At 41.7% G+C, this 21,525-nt stretch overlaps 1 protein-coding gene across 2 annotated transcripts; it reads left to right on the top strand.

The window, feature by feature from the left end:
* Window positions 1-2,995: 2,995 nt before the first annotated feature.
* Window positions 2,996-10,277, top strand: LOC132251428 (syncytin-B-like). Of its 2 annotated transcripts, none has more exons than XM_059731013.1 (2): window positions 2,996-3,662; window positions 7,257-10,277. In XM_059731013.1, exon 2 carries the CDS (start codon window positions 8,309-8,311, stop codon window positions 9,635-9,637), a length of 1,329 nt encoding a protein of 442 aa, XP_059586996.1. In that variant the 5' UTR covers window positions 2,996-3,662; window positions 7,257-8,308; the 3' UTR covers window positions 9,638-10,277. The 2 variants fall into 2 exon arrangements, with proteins under 2 accessions (XP_059586996.1, XP_059586995.1); XM_059731012.1 differs by lacking the exon at window positions 2,996-3,662 and adding an exon at window positions 3,688-3,774.
* The last annotated feature ends 11,248 nt before the right edge of the window (window positions 10,278-21,525 follow it).

Genomic DNA, 21,525 nt, shown 5'->3' on the forward strand with positions numbered 1-21,525 from the left:
CTAAATCCTATCTTTAAGGCATTCACATGCTTTGATTGTACCTATTAAAGATATTTTACATAAACTAAAAAAATGTTAGGGGCTATGATTTCACAGCTTTGGTCTCCAAAAGGATAATACTACCACATTAGGTTAGAGTTTAAACCTGAAAACATTTTGTATGGTCATGGTACCATTCACCGGAGTGTTGACAAATATGGCTTTACCCCATATTTTATTACAAAACTCCAGCTAGTTTTGTAAGCATAGTTTGTACTAGATTTCCTGACTAGAAAACCAACACCTTCTCCTTTCTTTTGTCATTAAGTCCAGAATTCCGTGAGTAATATTTTCTTTTGTTCTTATAGTACACCACTAACCCACCAGCATGTGGGTGTGTTTCAAAATATAGGTTATTCTTTCTGCCTGGAAAATTTACATCTCTTGCAAAATACTTTTCCAACTTATGTCACCAACTAAAAGCTATTTTGTCAGAAAGGTGTGGTATAGTTTATAACTTCCTGTTACGCCAGCTACTAGGGTTAAGGGTTTCCCCCCCACAAATCTTTATTTCCTGCATAGGTATGATTGTAACCAAAAAAATAATTCTTGTAGAATTTTCATGATCAGCAATTATAAATCAATCCCAGTCATAACAAGAATAACATAAGTTTGCAGGTCAGATGAATTGTCAGCCTCAAGGAAAGAAGCACAAGGAGAGAGCAGGTCAGGAGGATTCAGTAGCATCATAATTGCTTTGCAGCCAGCTTGAAATAAAATATATTAGGGTACTATTCTTCTCTATTTGATTTAGCTGACATATTTTAAGTCATTCTGAGGTCACAAAAAATCTTTCAGAATATTATATTACATTTCTAGACCCTCAAAGAATGAATTATGACATCTTAATCCATTTAAAACTAATTGAATAAAATGTTAATCTAATTTGCAATATGCCAGTTTCAATATCACTGTAAAGAAAACACTGCACTCTTAGATCCTCATCCATAACCTCATCATTCATAAGAAATTGTAAAACCCTGACTCCTAGAGTCATCCATTATTCATCAGAACAGGTCCCTTTATAATCAAGTATGATATAATTAGAAAATAACAGAGACAATACAAGGAAAGCAGCTCCCACCCTCAAGATCAAGAAAATGAGCAGCCCACCAATGTAAGATGCACCTTCCGATACTAGTACAAATAAAAACAAATATAATTAATGGTAACTACAGAGACACTTTTTTGATTTCCTGAAAAGAAACCCCCAGCAGCATTTGAGGGACAATTAAACACACCATGTATCAAGGTACGTACTGTATCATGAACTAGAATCTTTATTTTATTCTGCTGGCACAAAGGAGCAATCAAAAAGGAGCCTTGAGACATATCGGAGCCTTGAGACATATCTCTGGTGCAAGGTGATACTCAGCTGTTGTAGAGTTGTTGCAATGTATCCACAGTGCCTTTTTCTTCTTTCCCACCCAGGATATGGGGCGTACTGAGGTTGTAAAGTGGGTGGTGTGTACATTGTGCTGCGTGTTAGCTGCCTCTGATTCTGTTAAGTCAAATATATTTTGGTTCATAACAGGATGTGTGACCCAGAGAAGAGGAAGCAGAGAAAGTTCACTTGACAAATTGTTCTCTTGCGGCACATTATGATGTAGTGTAGTTGGTTCTGATGCTGGAAGCAAAATGATTTAGTCGCAGCAGCCCCAAGCAACCCACTGTGAACTCTGCACTACCCAAGCTAGACTTCTTATAATATCTAAGCTCCCTTACAGCAGTGAGCAGCTTAGACACCAAAGTTTGTTTTTACTCCTTCTAGTATGCATCACAGTGTTTGTGGTGCAAGTTACTGTGCCCCCCCTCTTTCCCCCACCCTTATAAAAGGAAGCTACTATCAAAAGTAATCCTGGTCTAGTTATTTTGAATTAAATATTTTGTGTAAAAAACAAAAAACGGAAAAAGAAAACCCTAATAAGACCTATTTTCAAAATTGATATTTTTCAGGGGGTTTGCCCTTTTTCTCAATGACATTGAAAAGAAAGAACAGCATATTTGATGCATTTCAAATTTTCCTTCTTTTTTTAATTGACCTTTTAAAAATTGAAAATACCTGAAAATCCTTTTCCCCTGTCATTTTTCAATTTGAAAAAGAAAACATTCTAAAAAAAGTACAAATGTAGACAATGCAAGTCAGAAAACATTTAGCCTAAATATTTTGAAGCCCATGGAGAAAGCAGACTATTTTGACAAAACCAGTAAGGTGGGGTTCTGTTCCCTTTCTGGTCATTCAAGTTCTCTTCACATATAGTTAGACTATAATGATTAACTTTTTACAAGGATACTAGTCTGTTAAAGAAAACTGAACCATATGTCAGATCCACTATAGTGTGTGTTCCCCTTTAAAAGAACAGCAGTGTTTGTGTGGCCTCCCAGTGACTACTCATGTTGTACTTGCAATACCAGGACTGTTGCATGATTTCAAAGAACTTAATGTTTTTGAAGAAAAGAATTTCCTTCTATTTACTCTTCTCTTCCTCCTCCCTCTCTTTTTACCCCCCCCCCCTTTTCGCTTCTTCTTCCTTTATTTTACATTTCCTTTCTCATCCTCCTGTCTTCCCCCTTGCCCCCTTCTTCTTCATTGTTGTTCCCTATTCCAGGTCAGCAATTTTTATAGCTTTCAGTCACATCTTGCAGTCAGGTGCTAGGCACGCTGATTACTTTGAATTCAACCAATATCCTGTGTTTGATTTTCCCTGGGTCATTTTCTTTCCATTGTTGTTGCAGGAACCATCCAACCACTTGCTTGAGCCTCAGGTCTCTGTCAGATGTATTCATACCAAAGTGGCCTAGTCTGCTCTTGGTTTGCTTTTGCCTGGAGCAGCCTGCTTTAGGCCCTTGATTGCTTATTTTGTTTCTGATCATTGTGAGAGTTCAACTCCTTGTGTAGTGCGCAGGTTTGTCATTACCCAGAAATAGAATAGTTTTCTGAAAGCATGCTGTTAGGTTTACAATAATTTGGATTATTAAGAAGTATTAGCTTTACAGCTGAATACAAGGCATGACCTGTGGCCTAGCAATGCAGCTGACCACAAGGCAGAATGATAGCTAGGCCTTTGCTTGTGTCAAGTAATCATTTTAACTGCACCAAGCATTTTCTGAGTTAAAAAGTGAATCTGTGTCTGTGTGCTAAAAAATCAGCTACAGCAAGAAGTAAGATAAGACAGAGAAACCATTGTTTGAGCTTACTGGTTGTGTCCTTGAGAAGTATCTTCTACTGTGTAAGGTTTTGCTAACATAATGTTACTGTTACTTAACTTTTAGCTTTTAAAAGTGCTAGTTCAGCTTAATAGAAATATGCTGTTACAAAGATTTGTAGAGCACCGCCCCAAGTATTGCTTTTTGTTAACCATATAGTCTTGCTTTGTTGTAAGAAGTATAAAAGATTGCCTCACCCTTGAGGGGGGGCCATTTTGCCTTTTGCTGGCTTTATGGTCTTTGCTCGAGCAAATAAACAGCTGTCTTTCTTTACCCGCGTTGTCTGTCAATCAAATTACAGCTAGACAACGGACCTTAGGGAGGTTTCTCCCACCACAATTTGGCACCCCAGATGGGACCCGTCTAGCTTGGAGCCTTTGCAGACCTCCACCCCCTGACACCCCAGCGCGCACCAGGTGAGTTCACCTATTTGGGTCAGTCTCGGGAGGTGGATGGTCCCCTCAGGACCAATAAGGCGGGATCCTCAAGTCGGGTAAAGGAACGGTACCGGCGAGTACCTCAGGTCAGGTATGTTTTTGGTTTCTATCTGGTTTCTGGTTTTCTGGTTTTACCTCTAGAGGTCTCTGGAAGTAGTCTTTGAGGGTATCTGTCTGCTGATCTAAACGCTGATAGAGCCAGCAGCCTCGCCGAAAGGCAAAAGACACAGATATAAGGTAGAAATGCTGTTATAACGGCCAATGACTAGGGTCTCGGACTCAAGACGTCCCTCCACACGGAGAAAGCCAGTGGGGTCCGAGAACACCGGTTGTTGTACGTGGACGAAACAGCTTCTAGGCAGGTAGAACTTAGGGAAATAAGACTGCTTGTGCTTGGATATAATCATGGGTTCCGGTTTAGAGAAAGTTATTCCTGATTCACTCCTTGATTTTATGATTAAGAATTGGAAACATTTGGAGGGACGGGCGGAACTGTCTAAGTCTCGTATGGCAGAACTCTGTTTAATTAATTAGACGTCTCATACGTCTCAGTTAGATTTGGGAAGACAATGGCCAGAAAATGGATCATTTGACCTAAATCGCCTGGCTGCCTTACGAAAGATCTTGGAGGACCTCCACCCTGGCCAAATTAGTTATTGGTATTTATGGGACAACGTTGCTAGCAAGCAATTAAAACCTTTAGCTTCCCAGACCCCTGCACCTTTTCCAAATCTGTTAGCTCCCCTTCTTTATCCAAAACCTGCTGCACCACCATCATATTCAGAAGATGATTACAGACCCATGCCTAGGCCCCATAACCTACCATTGATACCACCCCAAATGTTTGAACCCCAAAACATTGCCCCTGGGCCGGCCGAGGGACTGGGAAGTCTTCCGGAGGCATCACCTCGATTGTCTCTCTCGGAATCCCCGAGTCCTGGATCTGGAGATGGGTCCAGAGATCCCTCTCCAGATTCCAGTTCCACTCCGATTTCAAATCGCACTCGTCAAAAATTGTCTAAGCCTGCACTTCAGTTACCTGTAAGAGAATACCCTGTGCCTGGTGAGGGTGGAGAAGTTATCAATCACTGGACACACGCTCCGTTCTCCACCACAGACCTCTTAAACTGGCAAGAAAACACCCCCAGGCTCAGAGATGATCCCGAAGTAGTTCTAAGATGCTTCAAAACCATTTTCATGACTCATAACCCCTCCTGGTCAGATGTCATGCAGCTTCTCGAAAGCCTCTTAACTACGGACGAGAAGACTCAAATACTACGCCATGCTGACCAATTTCTAGCTGATCAGCCCCATGAAAACCACCCCATGCCTAATGGCGTGCCCAGGCAAAAATCCGAATTGGAATTACAATCAGGAAAGGGGGCAAAATTCAATACGAATGCTGAAAGACAGCATTTTAGAAGGATTAAAAAAAGCAGGAGATAAAACTACAAACTGGTCCAAAGTGACAGCAACTGTTCAGGGTCCCGAAGAACACCCTTCAGACTATTTTGAAAGACTCTGTAAAGCTATACGTCAGTATGGAAACATAGACCCCGAGACACCTGCCACTTTGCCTGTGTTAAAACTTGTATTCATAAGTCAGGCTAGCAAAGATATTAAAAAAAAAAGCTCCAACATAACACTGAGGGTGTTAAGGATAAATCCATGGCAAAAAAAAAATCTTAGCCATTGCTACTAAAACTTTTAATGAAAAAAAAAAGAAAAAAGGAAGAAAAAAACCCAAAAGATGCAGAAGAGCCAGTCTTTTGAGATTATAAAGCTGCCTGCAGCTTACTTCTCTGCACAATTAGATCCAGTGGCAAAGGGGGGAGTAGGCTGCCTTTGCACAGTGGCAGCAGCTGCAACCATAGTCGAGAAAGCCCAGAAATTAGTCCTCGGATATCCCCTTATCCTAAAAGTTCCACATAAAATAGCCCTCCTCCTCCTCCAGAAAAATACTCAACATTTTTCTCATCAGAGAATAAACAAGTATGAAACCACACTTTTAATGGCTACAAACCTGGTCATAGAAAGATGCAATGCCCTGAATCCGGCTACTCTATTACCTCTACCCAGCAACGGGGAACCAGACTCCCACGATTGCCTTCAAGTTGCAGCATTTTCAGACAAACCCAGGGTAGATCTTAGTAACTTACCCTTAGACAACCCTGACTTGATTTTTTTTGTAGATGGCTCTTCAAAATTAGTAAATGGAGTTAGAAAAACGGGTTATGCAGTAGTAACTCCATTTGAAGTACTTGAAGCTGAACCACTGCCTGGGCAGTGGAGCTCGCAGGTGGCTGAACTTACTGCCCTTACACGAGCTTGTCAATTAGCATCGGGCCACTCTGTAAATATTTGGACTGGTTCTAAGTATGCCTTTGGAATCTGTCATGCCACTGGACAATTGTGGAAACAGAGAGGATTTATGACAGCTTCTGGAACTAAAATATCAAATGCTAAACAAGTCAATGATCTCCTACAAACTATAATGTTGCCAAAAGCCATAGCTATAACGCATTGCCCAGCCCATACCAAAAAGGGAGATCAAGTCTCAAAAGGCAATGCCCTGGCCGATGCTGCAGCTCAAACAGCAGCCTTACAACCACTATCCGCCCTAGCCTTCCAAGCTCAAATTCCCCAGTCAAAGGCATATTTGGGAATATTGCTAGAGCCAAAAATGTACGAGTCTGCACCACCTTTAGTACAACAGAGATGGAAAGTGGCAGGAGCCACCTGTGAAAAAGATGGAATTTGGCGATTGCCAGATGAAAGGATAGTGTTACCTAAAGCAGCTCTTAGACCCTATCTGCAACAACTCCATCAAAGCGAGCATTTAGGTTGTGAAAAACTTGCCACTATCACTAACAGGCTGTTCTACGCACCCGGAGTCTACCAGGAAGCAAAAAGGCTTTTAGAACACTGCAGTATATGCAAAAAGTTTAATATCAAAGGAGAAAAATCAGGACCCCCTGGGGCCCACCCCTGGGCTTATACTCCCTTTGAAAGACTGCAAATAGATTTTGCTGATATGCCTAAAGACAATGGGTACAAAAACCTCTTAGTAATTGTTGACCAAGTCACGGGGTGGGTAGAAGCTTTCCCCACCAGAAGAGCTACAACACAACAAGTAATAAAAATACTCCTTAATAAAATTATACCCAGGTTTGGTCCTCCACGTATCATTGAAAGTGATCAAGGATCACATTTTACTGCTGACATAAACAAAACACTGGCCAGCTGCCTAGGAATAGAATGGAAATTCCATACCCCTTGGCACCCAGAAAGCTCAGGACAAGTAGAAAGAATGAATCAGACCCTGAAACAAAAAATTGGAAAGCTATGTGCTGAGAGCGGGTTAAAATGGACTAAGATTCTCCCACTGGCCCTTATGTCCATCAGAACTACCCCCAGGAGAAAACTAAAGCTCAGCCCTTACGAGCTGCTGTTTGGACACCCTGTTCCCCAACATTTCCCCTTACTACCGGCTCACACTTCTTCTCTTTTAGGCGATAAAAAACTCACCTCTTATATTTTATCTCTACAGTCTCAGTTAAAATCTCTCCACAGGTATGCTGCTTTAAGCCAACCCCTCCCTGCCGATGTCCCAGCACATCGCATCCAGCCTGGAGACTGGGTGTATATAAAAACTTAGAAACGGTCTCCCCTTGAACCTAAGTGACAATGACCGTATCAAGTCCTCCTCACCTCCCACACCGCCGTAAAAGTAGCAAAGAAGGACAACTGGATTCATTATACTCGTACAAAAAAGACAGAAGTTTCACCAGAGCTCAGGATCGGCTCCAACGCGAGCTTCCCTGACCTGGAAAAGGGGAAGCCAGAAGAAGACGACTGCAGATTTCGTGGGAGCACCGCACACCCACCTGACTGCAACACGGGTGAGCCAGAAGCAGATGAAAAAATAAAAACAAACACCTCCTGGACCTGCAGCCCATTAGATAATATAAAACTCAAACTAACCAAGGTCCACTAATAAACTGTCACCCTTTTGGGGTCCTGCCCAGCCCAGAAAGCACCAAACTCCAAGTACTGCATCCTCTAGACACTTTTGGATCAGCTGAAACCGAGCACTTTGAGACTGTAACATATCCCAGAAGATCAGTTATTGGAGCTGCAGGGTTGTGCATACTGTTTGTGCTGATTTTGGTTATAATATGGTTTTTATAACTATGTTATTTCTAATCTTTCTCTTTGCTGGAGAAATAAGTCTCTCACAGGGGTCAGCTATAGCTGCCAGTTGCTGCAGATGTGCTAATCCTGGTGCCCGAGGTTTTCCTGTCTGGATAAGCGATTCAATCAAACTCTTTGATATAGACGGGAAGGTCAACATTGCCCGTTGGTATCCTCCCTCACATTGTTATAGTTCAGCAGAAGTTCGGGTATTTACTTATGAAACAGAATATTGTGTAAAGCCTAGCCACCCAGTTTTCAAACAATTTGCAGAGTCTCCTCAGGCTAAGACTACTCTTAAACCTAATGTTGCCCACATCTCTGATAATAATATGTACCTCCAATACGTTGAGAGAGCTGCTAAAGCAGAAAACTAAAGTGATTGTTGGGTGTGCAGTCATTTTCCTCTCCACACTCAAGGAGGCATTCCTATGACTCCCATCCCCTTGGGCCCCATCGAGTCACTTTTAAACCCCTCTAATCAAGCTTGGGACCAAAGTCAGCAGGAGTTCCTTTTAGTAAAGCCTGTTGTTGGAAATTGGTGTTTCTATGTAAACTGCTCAGTATCAGACTGCATTAATTTAGACACAAACATATGTCACCACTATTTTACTAGTTCTAGTGGAGGAGACTGTCATAATAATAACACAGCAACTCCTACCTATTGCAGCTCTTACAATGATTTCTACAGCAACAAAAATTTAACCAAGGGCACTAATCCTATCTGCACCCCTATCTCCTCTTTAAATAATACCTTGTGGTATTGTTTATACACTGATACCTCCCGGGAACAATGCTTCTTCAATGAAACTACAAATCCTTCCTTTAAATCAAAGGGTGAACGCGGGGTGCTAGGATTAGAAAACGGGGGCCGAATACCTCCTAAGTATTCAAACATCACTGCTTTAAAAGAACAATACTGGGTCTGTGTCTCCCACGCCTACCATAAAATCCCTGCCAAAGGAAAAGGTATCTGCTATCTGGCAATGCTAAAACCCTCTACGTCCTTCGCCACGCACCTTCCACGGGGCAGGTGGCGAAACAAGAGGGATTTGCAAGAAAGCTGTGATATAATAGATAAATATCAAAAAACTCTGCTTACCAAAGAAGTGTTAGTCAGGTGTTCTTTAGCAGGTATACTCCCAAGAGTAGGCACTGCTTGTCTTGGAAAATTTACACTAAGCCTACAAGCTGTGATAGAAATCATGGCTCATGAATTCAGTGAAGGTCACAAGGAACTCTCGAAGGCCGTTGCTGCCTTGGCTGACACCCAAGAAGAACTCCAACAAATGGTAATTCAAAACCGCATAGCCCTTGATTTTCTCCTCGCTGCTCAAGGGGGAGCTTGCGCAGTTATCGTACCAGAATGTTGCGTTTGGGTTAACAGTTCTTTTACAATAGTACAAACCCACCTCAATGATGCAGCTGTCCATATCCAAAAAGCCGAAGATATAGCAAAAATCCCCAAAGATACATCTCTTAGTTGGCTCACAAATTGGTTGCCTTCCCTTACAGGATGGCTTAGACCTTTTGTATTAAGCTTAATTGGAATTGTTATAACTATAATCTGCTTGTTGTGCTGTTTTCAGTGTCTATGCTCTCTAGGACAACAGTTTATGCAAAGGCAAGTAAAAATGTATGGTCAGTTTGTACAAATATCCAGCATCAATCATCAAAACCTAACCCCACAAGAAGTTAAATACCTAAAAGTGTGTTCCAAAATTTCCTCTGAAAAATTGGAACAAAGTGGGGAGTTGTAGTGCGCAGGTTTGTCATTACCCTGAAATAGAATAGTTTTCTGAAAGCATACTGTTAGGTTTACAATAATTTGGATTATTAAGAAGTATTAGCTTTACAGCTGAATACAAGGCATGACCTGTGGCCTAGCAATGCAGCTGACCACAAGGCAGAATGATAGCTAGGCCTTTGCTTGTGTCAAGTAATCATTTTAACTGCACCAAGCATTTTCTGAGTTAAAAAGTGAATCTGTGTCTGTGTGCTAAAAAATCAGCTACAGCAAGAAGTAAGATAAGACAGAGAAACCATTGTTTGAGCTTACTGGTTGTGTCCTTGAGAAGTATCTTCTACTGTGTAAGGTTTTGCTAACATAATGTTACTGTTACTTAACTTTTAGCTTTTAAAAGTGCTAGTTCAGCTTAATAGAAATATGCTGTTACAAAGATTTGTAGAGCACCGCCCCAAGTATTGCTTTTTGTTAACCATATAGTCTTGCTTTGTTGCAAGAAGTATAAAAGATTGCCTCACCCTTGAGGGGGGGCCATTTTGCCTTTTGCTGGCTTTATGGTCTTTGCTCGAGCAAATAAACAGCTGTCTTTCTTTACCCGCGTTGTCTGTCAATCAAATTACAGCTAGACAACGGACCTTAGGGAGGTTTCTCCCACCACATTGCCACCTCAGTGTTTTCACTGTAAGAGACAGTATATGGACTTCTTTTCTGGTCTCCACTCTATCCATTCCCTGTTTAAAATCATAAGCATTATTTTTGAATTACAAAGAAGTAGTTTCACCTCCTGCCATTTGTACCAAGCAGCCTTGGTGCAATGCTGAACATCACTTTCATCAACAGTCACTGATACCAAAGTCTCTGAATTCATTTACTCTGAAACTCCCTTCCTGTGTATCTTTTATTTCATTGAACATTACATATAAGCCTAATAAATACAAATCATTCATAGCCAAATATATTTTAAGATCTCCTAGTGTGGGGCAGATTTTATTTTCCCTGGAACAGTTCCTGCAACATCTTGCAGAAAGCTAGAGAAGCTTACCGTGGAAGTAAAGGTTTGAAATAGTTTTAACCCTTGGATGTAACAATACATTTACAGGCATGTAACTGCAGCTTCAGGTTGGGCCGTCATAAGAACTTTTAAACACCACCATTTCTATGGCCCATCCTTTCTTTAATCCAGAGGGTGGCATCTACATGAGATACTGACTGCATAGTTGTTACTGTGCAGTCATTTAGTACTTGTTTATACAGGTTATACATGTATACATGTTTATATGCCAACAAATGTCTTTTTTGTGATGCTACTGCACAGTAGCCTAATGCTACTGCACAGTAGTGCTCAGTCATGGTTCTTGCCAGGTGACACTACTGTGCAGTAGTATCGAGCTACTGTGCAGTCAGCATCTTGCGTAGACGCGGCCACAGCTATACAGTGACTCACTCTTTTCCCTGTCCTTTACACACTCCAAGCATTACAACTACACTTTCCATTCCCCCACAAACACACATGTAAGTCACCATCCAAGTGCATTGACTTGGTGTAAGTTTTCTAGATCAAAATGGAACCTATTGATGCTGGAATTAAAATGCAAGGCTTCTACATCATGAAATTAAGGGTTTATAATATGCTGTGCAGAGGAGAGAACAGAATTCAAGGATTTTGCTAGACATTAGCAAATGTTTTGATAAAAAGGCCTCCACTTAGTCATACAATTTAAAAATAATGTCCAGCTACATCTACATGTTTGTATATATCATTTTGTTTCTTTCTTAGAGTGAATTTGTTATTAACTACTACAGTTTATCTTATGCTGTTGCCTCATGAAGTGCAAATATTCATACTGAGTAATGTCCTTATACTCATTGTCCCTCTTTTCTTCTTTTTATCTATACCAAATCCTTTCCACTATATCAGAAGGACATATTTAAGTAAGTCAAGTATATGCAGCTGTAGCAGGATGGGGTACCTAGGGGTGGCTGTGTTCCCCCCCCCCCCCCCAGTTCCTTAACTGTGCCAGTTTTTCACCCTACAAGCACCCTCATTCTCACCCACCACATCTTGTGGTATGATAAATATAGACAGGCCGTCTCTTGAGTTTTAGTTTTAGACATGGTTGGGCTAGATCCTATTAACACTGCTGTTTCTACCCCCTCTTTGACATCCTGTTTCACTGTGGATGGTTCCCAAGTCTCTTAGCCTTATGGGCCGTATGCATGGCTCTAACCACCCCTTTACAACACCCCAAACCTTGCAGATAATACTGATGTTGTCTTGTCTATGCCTCATATTAATTCATCCCCTTGTCCTCGCCGGGCTGTCCGCAGCCACATCTCAAAATGCAGCGCCCTCTCTGGCGCCAGCGTCGGTGCCCTCTAAGTGCTGCACCCTCTCTGGTGCCGGGGTCCCCACGCTACAGTGGGCCCCTATGAGGCCTCCTCCTTCCCCAACTAGCCTCACCCAAACCACCGGTGTTATACAACAGCAAACAAAAACATAAGCCCCCGGGCTAATGGCAATACAGCACTCGCATCATGCTCTGCCCCTTTAAGAGAGTAAAACTCCCTCTATGAGTCTCAGTGCCTAGTAGGCAAGGATACCTTATGGGCTCCCTGTGTCTTAGATTCATAGATGTTAGGGTCGGAAGGGACCTCAATAGATCATTGAGTCCGACCCCCTGCATAGGCAGCAAAGTGTGCTGGGTCTAGATGACCCCAGCTAGATGCCTATCTAACCTCCTCTTGAAGACCCCCAGGGTAGGGGAGAGCACCACCTCCCTTGGGAGCCCGTTCCAGACCTTGGCCACTCGAACTGTGAAGAAGTTCTTCCTAATGTCCAATCTAAATCTGCTCTCTGCTAGCTTGTGGCCATTATTTCTTGTAACCCCTGGGGGCGCCTTGGTGAATAAAAACTCACCAATTCCTGCCTGTGCCCCCGTGATGAACTTACAGGCAGCCACAAGGTTTCCTCTCAACCTTCTCTTGCGAAGGCTGAAGAGGTCCAGTTTCTCTAGTCTCTCGTCGTAGGGCTTGGTCTGCAAGCCCTTAACCATACGAGTGGCCCTTCTCTGGACCCTCTCCAGGTTATCCGCATCCCTCTTGAATTGCGGCGCCCAGAATTGCATGTAGTACTCCAACTGCGGTCTGACCAGCGCCCGATAGAGGGGAAGTATCACCTCCTTGGACCTATTTGTCATGCATCTGCTGATGCACGATAAAGTGCCATTGGCTTTTAGTCCCCTAAAAGAAGTCCCCTTTCTTCTAAAGGTAGTGTAGCTGCCAGCTACCACATCTCTGGGCCCTTCCTTCCTGGAGGCTCCTTCCCCTTTGGCTGCTGGTAGGGAATTAACTCCCTGGTCCCAGCCCTGGGGTTTATACAGCCTAAGGCCCTGCCTCCCCCGGCCAGCTGACCAGGTGCAGGTGCAGGTGCGGCCAATTCCCTCACTAACTGGTTGTCATGGCAACCTGCACCTGGGTTCTTATCTCTGCTCTAAGCAGAGCAGGCACCTTAGTGCCCTGCTACAGTGGACAAGGGAAACACATTAAAACACTAGTTTTTCAGCTCCAAAATAAATGCAGGCTTCTATGATCTGAGCTAAGTTACACTAACAGTAAAATCAGTAGATCCTATGTACTTTCCAAACAGCCACAACCTACTCAGCTTTCACAAACTTTGGTTCCTTTCTGCATTTGTCTACTTAGGCTTCTCTCCTCAATCCCACTCTTATTCTTATTGCACTCCCAATCATATTCTTTCACTGGCATTTTAGTGAAGTGTTCCACCTCCCCATTCCTCCCCCGCATATAACCATTGGGGCACCATGACCGGCTGTCCCCTTTATAAATCCACGATGCAGCCACACCTTGAATACTGTCCCTAATTCTGGTCCCGACCCCTCAAAAAGGATATAAAAGAACTAGAGAAGGTACAGAGAAGAGCAATTAGGATGATTAGTGATGTGGAGTCGTTTCCATATGAAAGGAAACTAAAGACACTGGGCGTATTCAATTTAGAAAAGAGATGCTTGAAGAAAAAGGGACATGATCAAGGTTTATAAAATACTAAATTGTGAAGAGAAAGTAAATAAGGATTTATTATTTACTCTCTCAAAACACAAGTACTAGGGGTTATAAAATGAAACTAGTAGGTAATAAGTTTAAAACTAGCAGAAAGAAGTTATTTTCTTTTCAAACAGCATATAATTAAAAAGTGTGGATCTTATTGGCATAAGATGATGTGAAAGCTGACTGTTTAGCCAAATTCAGAGAGGGACTGGAAAATTTCTTGGAGGAAAAGATGCAACAGTAATTATTGAGCATGGGAGTTAGGGATACAGACTCCGAATCATAATTTCCTAGACCTTAAATGGTGGAGGCTGCAAGTGAGAGAGGCACAATGGAAAAATCCTTGGTCATACCCTATTCATTCCCCCTTTCAGCATCCACTCTCTGCCACTATGTGACACAGGATACACAGATGGACCTATGATCTAACCCTGTAAATGGTAGTGCTGATGTTCTTATGATTAGTAATTGGATGACACTGCTTTTTCTACCGGGACTTTTCCATTTCTTCTTTTCAGTTTTCACTCTCCCATCATGTTTGACCTGTAAAAGGGTGATTGAAACTGCCTGGCAAAAATGGGAACTACATCTTTTTCAATTATCTGTTTGCAAAAAATGGTATAACTTTTCAAATGTTGGATATTATTATTCACTAACAAACCAACATTGTAGGCAAGTATTTCTTCCTGAAACTAACCCTGGGCCAATGGTTCATGAGCAACCTAGTGATGAAAATGGTGTAGGAAGGCACACCACAGACCTGGACATGCTTAGTGTAAATTCATTTTTACTATAGTCACAATTTTGGAAAGTTTGTGAAAAATAATTTCCAGAAATATTTTTTTAGGTACATATAAATGAGAGCACTCATATGCAGGGTCTATACTGAATGAAAGAAAAAACAGGGCAACTATTGTAAGCACAGCACCCATTGTCCTTTGGGGGAAAAAAATGCTTTACAAATAAACAGCTCTATGATAATATCCATTTTAAACCAAAGTTGTAGAAGCCAATAGCAGGAAGCACTGTTTCCTCTAATGCATTTCTAGTGGTTTACAGAATTCAGAGTATTACTTTCTAAAGTAAAAAGTTTGGATGTATTAATAATTGATGAAATAAATTATTATCCTTCAAGTTTGAGAAAATTTGCTCAAACTGAAAGTGTTTGTGCATTTGACTTTTAACCCATAGGAAAATAGTATAACCTGATTTGAGCTGTTTACAGAGCAGTGCATTCTCACACTGCCATCTTGTGGTGTTTGTTTTTTCATCTCCCATTTACCAGCTCTACTGCTTTATAATCTCATACTGAGCCCGATCAAGCCGCTAATCAGACAAGAAATTTTTATTCAGCGAAGCAGGGATCATGAAGTCAATAGGACCACTCACATGCATGAGGACAGTCTAGCAGCATAAGGCTTTTTTAGGATACGCTGATGAGTTCCTGTTGATATCCTTCTCAGGAGGGCCCTCAGGATTCAATCCTGAGAGGCACTGAGTGCTGTGGTCTTTATACAGTGAAAGACTTGATATAGGAAAGCTTGAGGTCAATTCTTAATCTATCCTTGTAAATAACTTTAGGGATCACATGCTGAAAGATAAGCATGTTTGAAGTGCTTTGCTAGAGTTCCAAACAATGTGCATCATCGAGTCCCAATTTGCATCTCTTGTTTGCAGTCTCTGAACGATGATATTAAACATAGAGGTAGAAAGTGTATTCAGCTAATGTAACTTGGGTGAAGGGTTTTTGGAAGCTACAAGTAACAGACGCAGCATTCAAATCCCATTAATATTAGAATGCTTTCATGCCCAATTCACAAGGTTACACACTGAAAAACATATCCTGCCATTTGTAGACTCCTTACATTCATTTGTTAATAATCAGTATAAGACCAGCATTGAGGTTTACTATATTCTATTGGACAGTGACTGTCCTATGCATGCACTAATACAAATCTCAGTTTTCAGTCTGTTATTATTGCTTATTTTGCAAAAATACAACCTAGATGTGGTCAGGAGGACTCTAATTTGCTGTAAGAATGGTGTCAAAAGTTGTGCATTGTTCACTAATGGAGTGGGGAGGGTGGTAAGGGGAATAGTACCTCCTATCCCACAGTTTCAGCCTAGAGAATATGGGTATGCATACTTCTGAATTCTTAGTGTTGTTGGACAATACACAATAGTACTAATAAGGGTACTTAAAGAATAAAATGTATAGGCTGCTGTTTTCAAAATCTTGAGTTTAGCTTACATGCACTCTACACATGATGCTTATGCACCATTTGTGAATGCATTTACAATGATTGAGTGTACTAATTCTGTACAAAAACTAGCGAATTGCCCATCAAGAATGATGTGGGGGCAGGGCTCCTGGGGACAGAGCACTACCGCCCTGTGCTGCTGCTACCTCCCAGGAGGAGGACGGGGAAGGGAAGCTTGCATGCTGCCACCACCATCCACTGTTGCCACATGCCACCCCCCACCACTCCGCATGGGGAGGTAGGTGGTGGTACTCCATTCCTGCCTGCCAGCCCATTAATCTTGATGGGCATTCTTGACGCAGCACTGGCTGGAGCCATGCCCTGCTGGGGGTCACGCCCCAGAAGAGCATTATGGACAAACAGATACACAGACAGACCAAGCCCATATTATATACGATGTCCAGTGTGCTTTCAGAATGATAATACTGGACATAATGCACAAATGAGGCAGACAATAACAACTAGTTCTGACTAGTGATGTAAAGTTTCCAGAAATTTTGAAGCCATGGGGAAAAAAACAAAACAAAAAAAAAAACACACCCTGTTTCCCCCCTGCCCCCCCCCAGAAAAAAACAACCCAGAAATATATTCAGTATTAATTTTCTTAGTACCCTGTACAGATCTAAATTCACATTGCTACTTTAAGAACATATACATAATACATTTTAACTTGGTTTGTTCATAAAATTATTAAGCTTGGTATATTTATTAAAATTTAAAAATATAGTTTATTCAGACAAGAAGTACAAGTTTACTAATTGAATTTACTTTCAAATGTTTTTTATTTTTGTTACAAATAGAGCTACAATCCGCTAAACTTGAAGGAACCTAGCATCGCTTAATTTTTGCCAGTGTATGAGAAGCAGGCAAAAATTAAAGTTGAAAATAGAAGAAACCATCAACATTATAGTAAAACAAAGAAAGTTATTATGTATTCTGGACTTAGTCTCCTCCACAGTACCAAGCAAATACAGAAAGCACTCTTTTTTAGAAAAAGAGCTGAAAAGAGAGGAAAAACTCCCAAGACTCATTGAATACAAATTTTGGTTCATGGAACTTTATCCAATTAGTCTCATTTTCTGAGCTATCTCTAATCAGCAGTTTTTGCTTCTTCTGATCCTTCATTTTTATTATCTTCATGGACTTCTGGAAACTGAAGTTTTGCCCAGGTTGAGACAAGCTTCTCTACTCTTTCACATGTTAGTTTATTTCTTGATTTGGTGTGAGTATTTCCAAACACGGACCAGTTTGTTTCACATGCTGCAGAAGATGGAGGAATCTGAAGCAAGGGAGAAGCAAGAAGAGTCAGAGGCTGTGTCCTGCAAAGGCCTTGCCACCATGTTGCAGGAGGGATGTTTGGCAGGGTCCCAGACTGCATTCCTGGACCAAATACCTGAAGATGTTCTGTATTCTGCAACATTTGAAAGTACCTTTCCAACATCAAGTCCTAAGCATGTTGCTTGTCTTATAATCTAGTCAAATGCAGTAGCAGTGCTATCATCACTAAGATTTCTGCCCTTGAATCTTGGATCCAAGAGATTTGCAGCAGCATGAATTGACTGACAACAAAATTCTTCCCATCTGTTGATAAAGTCTTCCACTTTTCTTTCTTCTGTACTTGTAAGTAGATATCCACTTACATCAGGGTCGGCAACCCCCGGCACCCGTGCTGAGCATGGCACACAAGGTCATTTTCCTTGGCACGCGTTGGGGGCCAAGGAGGCAGCAGCTGTTTGCAGTCTCCCAGCTGCAGCCGGCCCCAGCTCTGGGTAGCTGCTGATAGCCACAGAGCCCAGGCTGCTCCCATGGAAGCCCTGCTGCAAGCAGCCCAGGCTCCATGGCTACCAGCAGCTACCCAGAACCTGGGCCAGCTGCAAATATCTGCTGCCTCTCTGCCCCGGCCCCAGCCCCAGCCGCCTTCCAGCCCCAGACCTGGCCCCGGGTTCTGGGGAGGCAGCACATACCAGCAATGCTCCCAGCTGTGCTGCCCTTGCTGTTTCTGCAGAGCAGTGTTGGAACCCAGTGCAGCAGGGCACAGCAGGGTATGCAGAAAGCTGCCTGCTCCAAGCTCCCTGCTGCCCTGCCCCACTTCCCCTGCAGGCGGGGGCAGGAGCGAGCGTCACAACCCTGCACTGCTGCCTATGCTGCTCCCATGCTTTCTGCGCCCCCTGCTGTGCCGGGTTCCAATGCCACTCTGCAGAAGCAGCAAGGGTGGCACAGAGGGGAGCATTGCCAGTATGTAGTGCCTCCCTGGGGCCCAGGGCCTGGTCTGGGGTGGAGAGGTAGCAGATGTTTGTAGCTGGCCCAGGTTCTGGGTAGCTGCTGATAGCTACAGAGCCCAGGCTGAGGGGCAGGGGCATCCTGCCATGTACCCCCTGCCCTCATTTTGATTTTCTGGCATGCCAGCACCTTCCAAGGTAGGCATTGTGGGAGGTTTTGGCACTCCAGGCAAAAAATGTTACCCACCCCCAACTTAGATTCTCAAAAACAGTTAATTTTATCTGGGCCATTTGGTAAGGAATGTTTGACAAAAAAGTGCACTGTCCGATTCAGATGCAATGATTGCTGAAGCCATTGGCTTTAGGATCTTCAGGGAGTTCTGCAGCTGAAACCAGAAGACATCTTCATCAAGTACAGTGTTCCTTACACTTTTGGGTACTTTAAGATCCTCATTTATTACTATTTCTTGTAGAGCTTCATTGTTTTTTAGTAAACTTTCAAATGAGTTAACTTTTCCACCCCATCTAGTTTTATTACAGTTTGAGTGTCACTATTTTATTCTTTGCATTCTTTTCTTCCTACTTCTTCTAAAGACTGTAGCTACAATGAGTAGCTTTTAAATGTTTTATAACTTCCTTTGCTCTCCTATAGATCTTTTGCAGAGTGTCCAACTTCATGATGTCAATTAGAAGCAAGTGTAGCCAATGGGATGCACATCCTAGTGCAGTAATATGTGGCTACTTAGCCATTACAATCACCCATGCTGTTTTCATGTTACTTGCATTTTCAGTCAGCAAAGCAGATACTTTACCACTCCCAATCTTCTGTAGGACTTCACATATTTTACTACTGTGATAGCCAGAACCAGAAGGGTTAATAAGCAGTTACCTTCAAAAAGCATTTTCTTTTGTTATATCTGAAATAAAACTTATGAAACTGGTTTTTTTTGGTCTGTCTGGAGTATAACCCACAAGAATTATATACAACTTTTACATTAATCTTGAAACAGCATGATTTTTAAAAAGTAGAACTAAAGGATATAACCGCAGACTTAGCTAATTTTATAATCTTTTTCTGCTTAGAGACAGTAAAATGAACTTAGGTGGGAACATGTTAATCTCAGACCCCAAAGTAATGTGGTGCGATTTGCTTATTGGGTAAACCCAAGCTTAGGCAGGAACTTATTGTAATGATTTCTAACACCCTTTTAACTCCATAGGATAACAGCTATAAAGTAACATTATGAATGGCTATAAAACTAAAAAATTTGAATAAACAGGATATAAAAGAACACACACACTAAGTAACCCTCAGAAGTATGCAACAGAAGGGGCATTGCTGTTCCATGCCCCTGGATCTCTCTTATTCCCTGTGTGAACGAAGACTGACTGAGGGTCCTCCTCCGGTTCTCCTTCTGACAGTGTAAATCGAGGACACCCGACTTCACTGAATCAACTTGACGTGTTCCTGAGGGACTATCAATAAGTTGCTAACCAAATGGGAACTCTTGGTTGATTTCTCTCCATGTTTTTATTATCACTGTCAATTTTAACTTGTATTGTTATGTTGTTGGTTTATTAGCTTAACCTTTTTTACTAACTGTCATATGTGCAAACTATATATCTTTTGTTGTTATAAGTAAAATTATTTTTTTTTCATAAGTGAAACTTGTCGTTGTTTTCCTTCCCAACATCTCCTCCTTGATCTCGAACTAAAAAGCCCAGTAGCTAATCAAGTTGCAGTGCTCGGTCAGTCTGCAACTAAATTGATATATTCACAGTACCCAGCTGGCCTGTGACATACTATTGATATACTCTGCAGTATGTCTGTTCTCTCCTGTTTCAATGCTTCTGTAAAAAAACCCCAAAAAACTGGTTGAGGCATTGTTATCACAAAGTTTGATTCCTTCTCCCCGGACATTTGTCCATCCATCTGTAAGTACTGCAAGACACAGTGCTTCATTAATTTTTCCTTGCACAGATTGCATTACACTCTCATATTCTGACTCTAAAAGAGGCTTCCTCAACGAATATCTGCAGGGAAAATGGTATGATGGTCTTAATACGTTAAAAGCTTCCTGCCAGTGTGCTTTTTTCAGTTATTGACAATGGTGCCCCAGAAGAATATTATTCTTGCAAGAGCTTGGTCAATTATTTTTCTGATCTTCATCTTGTCTACAAATGAAGCTATTGAGAGTCTTTTGTATACAGTTGGTTGCACTATTTGGTTACTTGAGGATGTTGATCAGGCAACCCTTTGTGATGCTGATATGATAAGCAGCAGCAGGACTTCTGGATCAAGAACATTGGAAAGAGCTACTTGCACTTTCATCATCATGATCTACCTCCTCCTCACTTACACCCATGAAGAATTTTTTAATGTCTGCAGGGCACTTCTTACATACAAGGATGTATTTGGTTATCCTAGTAGCATTTGGACGTGCATATTTCATTTAACAGCATTTGCAAATCACATTTTTTTTCTGTAGAATAACTTGCAGTGTGGAAATGCTTCTGTATGCAAAAAGTTGGTTGCACCATTTTGCTGAGGGAGAATAAAGAAAAATGTAATTTAGTGGTTATCTTGCATATATAAACACCAAGCTATAGCATGTACAAATTGAGTAATGGGTGGAAGAGAGGCCTCCTCAGAGTTAACTGTGAACAACTTCCCTGCCCTGCAGGCCTCACCTCACTGCTAAGGTTGGGCGATTTGTCACAAAACATCAGATTAGTAGGAATTCAATTATGAATTACATAGGTTATGAAAATATACTAATGCAGCTAAAATATAGCTTAATATACTAAACTCAGAGAAAATTTAAACTCTTACCTTTCAAGAAAGTATACTTTCTTCCAGCTCCTTTGTGCTGCTTCTGTACTTCTACAGATCTCAAGGTCACAGAGCCATGAAGAGGCAGGTTCCTTCCAACTCCAAAACCTTTAGACTTGCTGTCTCCTCTCCTGAGGCTTTTGAGCAAGCAGGGCAATATGCTCCTCATTTCTAATCTCTACAGGAATTAGTGAATGCTGCTGCCAGTGTCCACTCCCAGTCCTTTGAGGCCTAGTCAGGAGGACCAGAGCAGATCTACCAACCTCTACATCAAAAGTCAACAATAGAGGAAATCCACAAGGAAAGGAGGCACCGAATCCTTCTTCCTTTTCTTGTGAAAAGGACAGTTCCCCTGGGGGCACAAATACATCTTGTTCTTGCATTTGAGACTTGTAATGTACTGCTTGTCCTCGGTGTACAGACATTGTAATGATTTGATAATGTAGATAGTCTTACATAAAAGTCTTCCCATTACATAGTTATTAGAAAACATTTTGGGGGAATAAAGGGTAGCAATATATGA

The sequence above is a fragment of the Alligator mississippiensis genome, chromosome 7, assembly GCF_030867095.1.
Source record: "Alligator mississippiensis isolate rAllMis1 chromosome 7, rAllMis1, whole genome shotgun sequence".
NCBI classification, from domain to species: Eukaryota; Metazoa; Chordata; order Crocodylia; family Alligatoridae; genus Alligator; species Alligator mississippiensis.

Excerpts from the sequence above, each read along its gene's own strand:
- LOC132251428 (XM_059731013.1), top strand. The coding sequence starts at position 8,309 with ATGACTCCCATCCCCTTGGGCCCCATCGAGTCACTTTTAAACCCCTCT.